The sequence below is a fragment of the Sinohyriopsis cumingii genome, chromosome 17 (genome assembly GCF_028554795.1).
Source record: "Sinohyriopsis cumingii isolate HCF-2022 chromosome 17, ASM2855479v2, whole genome shotgun sequence".
NCBI lineage: Eukaryota > Metazoa > Mollusca > Bivalvia > Unionida > Unionidae > Sinohyriopsis > Sinohyriopsis cumingii.
The window spans coordinates 9,180,013-9,189,320 of NC_142977.1; the positions used below are offsets into that span (position 1 = coordinate 9,180,013).

The following is a 9,308-nucleotide window of genomic DNA, read 5'->3' on the forward strand; positions in this document are numbered from 1 at the left end:
CATTTACATAGTTGAGGCTTCAGTGAATATTGATTGGAGGTACAGAATAATTCTTTAGATGACTAGAAACGGTACATATAAAATAATAATAATAATAATAATAATAATAATGATAATGATAATAACTAAAGTCGATGATTGGACATAAAGGTGTCTTCCTATACCAATACTTCCAAAACATAATTAAAAATATCCGACACGTGCATAACAAATCTTACCTGGACATTCTTGTTCTACCTATCTTACACGAATCAATGTTATATACTGTTCCCTTATCTGGAACATAGTAAATCTGCCATAAATATTGTCCCTTCAAGAGAAAAAGGTCAATGAGGACTTTGAAATAACATTTTATTGGCAGCTGGGAATAAATTCAGGTCTCGACAGAAAATTTAATTATAACAAAACTCAGATCCTACATAAATAGTACCACAGATAATCTTTTGAAAAGACGTTATGTTGTGGCTAACTGTAATTCTGGCTTTGATACCCTGTATTACAGGCCCAATTTCTGATAAATGGGATGAATGTAGATGCAGATGGGGTGAATGGAAACAATGGTCGTCCTGCTCTTCGACATGCGGAGGTAAGTGTGTGTGTGTGTGTGTGTGTGTGGTTTCTTTAAATTATACCAGTGAGGCAGACAAATATATTTCGAAAGGAAATAACCCTTTTTTATGTCTATTGAAGGAAACCCTTCAGAATAAATTGAACGTGTTCACGTTTGATGCAATTAATTTTATTTTGCTTTTTAATAACGAATTTAGTTAATTGATTAAGAAAGAAATAAGTGTAATTGCAATATTACAAAGTGAAAATATTTCAGGTAAAATCTTCAATAAGTAATTTTTTCATGCTTATTGTACAAGGATATGTGTAAATATAAAATCAACTTCACATGTTAAATTTACTTCCACCCAATTCCAGAAATTTACCGCTATTATGTTGAAATACTCTTCGTATACTGTTATAAATGACGTCGTTCCACTAAAAGCTATAATCCATTGTTCTGTACGTGTATTGACTAAACGGCCAATTCAAGTGCAAATGACAAATGTTTTCAACAACATGCAGCCAGAACTTTTGATCAAAAAGAGAAAATGGCAATTGATTTCATTTAATTTCTGAAGTAAGAACGGCGTAGACTACTTAATGTTACTGATTTTATTAAGTACAAACAGGAAAATATCATATCGATCTTTGCATGTACTGACCATTCTAAATTTTCTTCCAAGCAAATTGCTAACTATCTGATTGTAAAAACTTTGAGAACTGATTTAAACATAATTTTTTGTAATCATCGGAGGAAGAGAAATAATAGTGCCCATATGACTCACATTCTAAATAACATATTATATCATTCTCAACAGCGTTAGTAATTATTATGACGACTCATTCAGCTGATTTCATAACGTATCGCTAATTCATTCCACTATGGTCACAAGTTTAGCGAAACGTCACTTAAGCATACATTTCAGAGACAGGCGATACATGCACCAACATCTGAGACGGTGACATTTTTAAACGTAATACATTTGCAAACTGTGCTATATAATTGTATACGAGCATGGACGTTTTAGGGATAATATTTGAAAATAACTAAGCAGAAATTCCACATACGACCTTTACAACACGTCAACTACACGTGTCATGTTTGAAGATATTGTTCATTTTAATGTATAGAACAAGGTACAACCGCAAAGTCTTGAAATGTCGATTTGAATGTATTATTCATTTGCAAAATTTCACAAGAAGCTCGTCAGTGTACAGTATATCAGTTGCAATATACATCCTAGATTTTCTTGAGTAAAAATATTGACGTATGTTTGCGATGCTAGACCCTGGAAGATACCTGCAAACATTTGAGCTATAACACTATAAAGTTTGTCTTCAATATATAAATATATTTATTTCTTTGTTTTCTGAGAACCCCTCTTTATTGATAGAAGACTTTACGCGTAAGCCGTGAAACCATTTTGTTTCACATTCTAAATTCCACGAACTCCATCGAAAATTATAATTTGCTTAACTTACTATTTGTATTTCATTTATTCACCTATAATAGTTTCATCACATTCATAGCTCGTGTGGTGTATGTTGTAAGACAGTGATAAATGGTTGGAAAGTTTTGCATATTCTAAAGAGGATACCATTAGTAGCTTTGCCAATACAAAAACAATTTAAACTGATCATAAAGTATATTAATTACTTACATGCAGTTGATTTCTGTTGTAAGCATGAAAAAGATCTACACCTCATATATTTGTTGTTTTGTTTAATTTAAATTCTCTAATGGATTAGTAAAGACTGTACAAATCAGGCAGACCGAATTTAATTCGATGGTCATACTTTGCAATTATAATTTTCAAAGAAAACGGTGTTAATTGGATTCAGTTCAAAAGAAATGAATATAAAGCCCATGTTGAAAATATGTGGAAAAGCCAAGTTGCAAAACAGAGGTATGTTCTTTTTAATATCAATGCAAGATACAAAAAAATTTTGCTTGTACTTAAATATTACTGATAAAAAACAAACATAAATTTCCATCCCTTCGACATCTATAAAACATAGTTATATTGTACATAAATTTTCCCATTTTTGTTTATATATGTATATATATTGTGTAATTACAAAGCAGGAGATATAATGGTACAACTTCAAATATTTGAAGGTGGGTATCAGTCGAGAAGCAGATCTGTCTGGAACCTCGATACACCAAACTGTGAAGGTTTTGAATCCTGTGCAACTCCCGATATGGGTTGGGAATATAGACGCTGTAGCACCACATGTTTCAATGGAGGTTCATTCATTCCTTCAGGATCTTTATCTGGATATTGCATTTGTATTGCTGGCTACACAGGGAGATGTTGTGAGACACGTAAGACTTTAATATGCAATTAAATTTTTGTTTATTCGTCAACGCATATATCTGTATGTCTAGAATTAGAAACATACATTCGTACATACACGAAAACGTCCCTTAAATAGCTTTTATGACTGCTTTTCTATGTGGGTTTTTTTCCCCTTCTGATTGGTGATTCATAGCTTTATTGTCATGATTATTCAAGAAGTTTAAATCTCCATTTCTTCCATGTATAGAGAGGATACGATTTAAAATTATGATAAAATCTTTTAGCTTACATATGTAAGTAATTCTCGAATCTGTTTACAAAATCTAAGACCTGCTCTGTTTGCATATGCCCATTTATAAGTGACTTTCCATTACAAAGGATATAATAATCTACGGTATACCGCTATATGTGCCTCTTTGTATGTTTCTCTATCCATCTCTCTATTTCTCTCTTATTTCTATATATACAGAGAGAGAGAGAGAGAGAGAGAGAGAGAGACAGACAGACAGAGAGAGAGAGAGAGAGAGAGAGAGAGAGAGGGTATGGTACACAGGAGAGAGAGAAATCTAATATAAATTACCGTATTTATACATCAAACTTACTTCAGTCATACAGCATCGTATGCCTTGAAAATACAGTTTCGACAAGAAGGAATACTTAAACTAAATCTTTCTCTCTCTCTCTCTCTCTCTCTCTCTCTCTCTCTGAAGGACTTCATGTTAACGTTGTGGGTCATTAAGCAAAATGTTCACATCGATAAATACCCAACCATGATCATTTAATCCTTGTAATTCCAATTTCGTTCTTTCTTTCGTCAAATAAACTTACTCCATCAACAATGCATTCCAATTTAAGTAGCGCGTACTTTCCTTTCATTCGCCGCTTCAAATCGCCCCATAATACATAACCTGTACAGAATCACGCGAACATATTGACTACTGTCACAGTTAGTTTTTTCAGAAACTTCATACTTTACATCTTAGGCAATGGCAACTGATGTTTCAACACATTTAGTTCATTTACAGCATTATTGTTCAATTTTAGTCAGTCCCATCTGCTACATCAGATGACCATTACCTTACATAATAACAGCTGCTACGGATTGGACAAGTATGCTAGATTAAATTTCCAATTAAACCTTAAATCGTAATGGATTTTATCAATATACAACGTGGAAATATAATGCCATCCCTTACTAACATAAAGGTAACAAATAAACAAATTGTGTACAGAAATAACATTATATCATTGTCAACAGCGTTAGTACTTATAAAGAACCGTTCAGTGATCTAATGTCAAATGAAATGTAACTACTGTCACAGTTACGTTTATTCGGCAACTTTATATTTTACATCTTAGGCAATGGCTACCCATGGCGTCAACTTAATTCTTTTCATATAAAAAAATAACACTCTTTTTTCATTTTAGTATGGTCCTATACAGGAATAACATTTTATATCTTTTTTATCAGAGTTAATACGTATCAAGACCCTTTCAGTTATCCATTGTGAAATTAAATGTGCAGCTGTTAAATGTAGAGTTAGATGCTCGCAAAATCAGCTATATATTTTGTTTCGTTGCATAGTTTCGTGCTAGAGTGCTGGAAGGAAGGAATGACTCCACATCCAAAATAATTTAAATTAGCAAAACAATCACCTTAATGGATTATTATATAAATTTTTCAATGGTGTTAAGTTACATTGGTGGAGATGGTTGTTTTACCATTTATTTAAAGCTTTTTTCAGTTTTTGAATAATGGTCTCGTACATATTTATTTTTATTTTTATGTAAGTGGTCATATTCACCATGCCACCAACACCCACACACGTTTAATTTTAAACAAAATTACCACTGAAAATGCCAATGCCCCATTTTGTGTTTCGTTTAGTAGTCTTTGCGTATTGATTTATTTCAACAGCTTTTAAGTCCTCTTCAGATAATTTCTTGAATTTTGGTTTATATCCCTCAGCGGCCCCAAAATTGACTGGCCCAGTTCCTACGCTATAATTGTTGTTGTTGTGTATGGCTAAGGTGACCGTGGTCATGGGGTGCTGTGTGAGGGAATTTATCAATCTGTTGTTCTGTTTCATTTTCACCGTTGTAACATCCATCGCATTATCGTCAAATCCATCTTCATCTGCTTCAGTCGCTGCATTCATTTCTTTTAACTCCTTGTCATCTAATTGTTCAAAAAGCTCCGCAGAAAATTGCATTGAAAAATCACTGTCATCTGCCACTTTGCGCGACTATGTAGCAGACGAACGCCAACTTGTAAACTTTGCATTTCAATCAAAGATTATTTGAAAGGCATAAAAGGGTATAATTTATATTTATTTGCTGAATATAAAAAAAATTAAGAGCTGAAACAATCGTTTCACAATGACGTGTATGCAATGTTTATTTATATTGCAAACAGTACAAAAACCGAAAGTAGTCCCAGAATTTATCGATGTGTAAAAAATTCCAGATCAGTATCACGTGACCGTGTAGAGCCAATTGTGTTGCAAACAATCCGTTTCATTTGTAACATTTGGAATTATATATATATATATATATATAGAGAGAGAGAGAGAGAGAGAGAGAGAGAGAGGGGGGGATGGTACACAGGAAAGAGAGATATCTAATATAACTTGTCGTATTTATACATCAAACTTACTTCAGTCATACAACAACATCTGCAGTTTCGACAAGAAGCAATAATTAAAATGAATTCTAACGATACTTTAAATACCTGTATATGTGCCACAGTCTTGCTTATCTAAATGTAGAGGTGAACTGTGGAGATCCCGGGACTATCAGCAACGGCAAAGTTATCGGAAATGATTTTACTTACAACAAGGAAATTACGTACGTCTGTGAAGAGAAGCATAATCTGACAGGATCGGCAACGAGAACATGCACTCAGTTTGGTTATTGGACTGGTACAGCACCACGTTGCAGTTGTACGTATTAAACGAGTTATTTTGTATATTTAGAAGAATTCAGTTACTTAATGTTGCATGCCATATGGTTTAGTTTTATATCTAATACCACGCTACTTGTGCAGAGTACGTAAAATATAAATATTGCCTTTTTTCTTCCGTTGTACAAAGTCACAAATGCAGTGTCATAAAGCAGTTTTTTACGATTTTAATGAATAAAGTATAATCTTAACAACGGATTTACTTAGTTTATTCTGGAAAAAGAAATAAAAACAGCAACGTAGGACTCAATAGAAATCAAGCTGAGTATAGTCCCATTGCAAATCGAAGGCACGATGATATCATGCATGTAACTGAAAAAATTCCAGCAAAAGTGATATCGAGAACACAAGTTTTACACATTGTAGATGCCTACCATTGTGACAGCGGTCCATGTAAGAATGGTGCTGATTGTATCAATCACTTAGGATTCTACACCTGTCGATGTCTACCAGGTTGGTCAGGTAGAAACTGTGAGATTGGTATGTTTATTATTATTATTATTATTATTATTATTATTATTATTATTATGTAATATCTAGATAAGTGAACTTTATTCCACAGATATTCTCATTTAATTTATTTTTACATTTTTGGTCATACTGTTATCTTTAAGTTTTCTGCCACTTTTGTTGCAACGCATTAATTTAAGTTGCATTACTATTAGTAAATACGTAGTCTTGTGCTGTGAATTTAGTAAAAGTGAATTAGAATACAAACAATGAAAACGATATATAAGACAAAATCTTAGCACAAACTTTATTTTATACTACTACCAAAAAGAAATACCCCTCAAATTAAAGTTGTAAAAGTGCGCAAATCTAGAAAGTATCTGTGAAATATATTTAAGAAAAAGTATTTAATTCCAGTTCTACTCGTTGCCTTCTTTTTAATCATTTAGATATCCAACCACCGATTGTTGATGGCTGTCCTGTAAACAAAACTATTTTCACAAGTGAACTTAATATAAGTGAGACATGGGATATTCCAAACTTCAAGGATCCCATGAACACTACCATTATCATTGACAGAAATTATGAAAATAACAGCTTCATCTTTCCGTGGGGTGACTTTTCTATTCAGTACATCGCTACAAAGCCAGTCAATGGACTTAGAGCTGAATGCACATTTTCCTTTAAAATTCGACGTAAGTTCCAAAGCTTTGAATTGTCATTCAGTTGTTATTCTTATCATGCGAACTGCAGTTTTCGTCTGGATGTAATCAACTTGCGTTTCCATTTGATCAAAGATGTTTTGAATTAGAACTATAGTATAGATGTTTTGAATTAGAACTATAGTATAGATGTTTTGAATTAGAACTATAGTATAGATGTTTTGAATTAGAACTATAGTATAGATGTTTTGAATTAGAACTATAGTATAGATGTTTTGAATTAGAACTATAGTATAGATGTTTTGAATTAGAACTATAGTATAGATGTTTTGAATTAGAACTATAGTATAGATGTTTTGAATTAGAACTATAGTATAGATGTTTTGAATTAGAACTATAGTATAGATGTTTTGAATTAGAACTATAGTATAGATGTTTTGAATTAGAACTATAGTATAGATGTTTTATTGCAGCTATGTAATTGTTTCCTCTGCTAATAGAATTTAAGAAACAACATGAACCAATGGTTTAAAAGATTCTTTGTAAAGTTCTAATTCAAAACAGACAAAGTTTTCCGAAACAACTTTGCACTTCCTTGTGCCATTAAAAAACTAATCAAAGCAGCAGTAACACTACCACCACCACCACCACCAATAATAATAATAATAATAATATTATTATTATTATTATTATTATTATTATTGTGATATAATTATATTACTAATGCTAATGCAGAATAGTAATACTAACATTATTATTATTATTATTATTGGGATATAATTATACTACTTTACTACTACTACTACTACTATTATTATTATTATTATTATTATTATCATCCAAGCTTTTCCGTGCACGGAATTGACAGTTCCCACCAACGGTGCAATAATGTGCAACTACTGGAGTACAGAATTCGCCCGCGTGTGCAGTTTTTTCTGCAGGGCGGGTTATACTTTTCACCCTGGATTTAAGGCTTCACAGTGGTACAACTGTGGGGCATCCGGAAAATGGTCTCCTTCAATTCCACCGACGGAGTGTATAGAAAACGGTACTTGTACTTTCTTTACACAAAGTTAGAATATGCTTGTTATTTTATCAGAAAAATATTTCCGTTGGAAAAGAAATATGCATCAAAAATTGATAGCACAAGGAAATTTCTGATCATGCAAATCTGAACAAATTTAAATAAACGTAATTGGAAAATAATAAAAATGAGTTGCCACTTACGCTAGACAATTTTCAAAAAGATATCACACATTATTTATCACAAAACAACAAAATCAGAAGAGCAAGATCTACTACTTATTATTAACATTGCTTTTATTTACAAGGCAATTGTAATTTTAAGGACTCTAGTGTGAACATAGCATTTTATTTACAAGGCAATTGTAATTTTAAGGACTCTAGTGTGAACATAGCATTTTTTATGTTTATACAAAAATTAATTATCAATATTTTAAATTTTACAGACTTTTTTGATAATGAAACAGATGGCTGTAACCTTACGAACTGCAGCGATTCAAGTGAGATGAGTGCTTGCGGACACAATTATATTGAGAAACTGAAGGTTTCACCATTTGTTGCCCTATGTCAAGAACATGGCCACGAATGCAGGGCAGAAAATGTGTTTCTCTCCTGCTGACTGAGTGTATATATGACATAAACATTTGATTTGCAATGTTTTTATTTTAATTCTTTATGAATAAAGTTTGTATTAGTCTACGTAGTATTGCATCTGATTTAAAATGCCTAATGTAAATCCGAACAACAATAGCAACAATATATATCAAACGGTTTTTGTGCAACATGGACATGCATATATTCTCTGTAAAAATAATAACTAGTCACCAACTTCATTACTGCAACAGTCCCAAATTACATCACCAACGCCTCTAGTATTTTTAATTATTTACAGGTTTACTCGGGTCAATGATTTCATATCCACATCCATCAGGGTTCACCAAATCACTATATAAACAATAACAAAAGCAAAAGAATTGAGACCCACCTTATAGTGACGACACTTCCACCAAGGCCAGCAATATCACCATTATCAGCTATTGGTAATACTGATACCAATGCTATCACTACTACCACTACTACTACTGTTATTCTACTATTACTACTACATTAATCTTTTCTGAGGGCGGAGCAACGGTAGCAAAGCTGGTAAAGCGTCGGACTTATATTTCATGGTCCTGAATTGAATGCCTTCTCAGGTCAGCTAGTATCGGATGACTTTATGTGTCTTTGGGAAAAGCACTTGTCTCGCATTTCCTCGATGTGACATAGCAAAATGTGCTTAAAATGCGGCTTACTACTGCTACAAAAAAAGCTATCACCATGACCACCAAAACACTAAAACTACAACAACAACTACTA

At 32.6% G+C, this 9,308-nt stretch overlaps 1 protein-coding gene across 1 annotated transcript; it reads left to right on the plus strand.

The window, feature by feature from the left end:
• Window positions 1-469: 469 nt before the first annotated feature.
• On the plus strand, window positions 470-8,568 carry LOC149777720 (E-selectin-like). Its single transcript, XM_089940427.1, has 7 exons — window positions 470-586; window positions 2,672-2,878; window positions 5,621-5,794; window positions 6,181-6,294; window positions 6,714-6,959; window positions 7,771-7,974; window positions 8,396-8,568. Exons 2-7 carry the CDS (start codon window positions 2,755-2,757, stop codon window positions 8,566-8,568), a joined length of 1,035 nt encoding a protein of 344 aa, XP_089796553.1. The 5' UTR covers window positions 470-586; window positions 2,672-2,754.
• The last annotated feature ends 740 nt before the right edge of the window (window positions 8,569-9,308 follow it).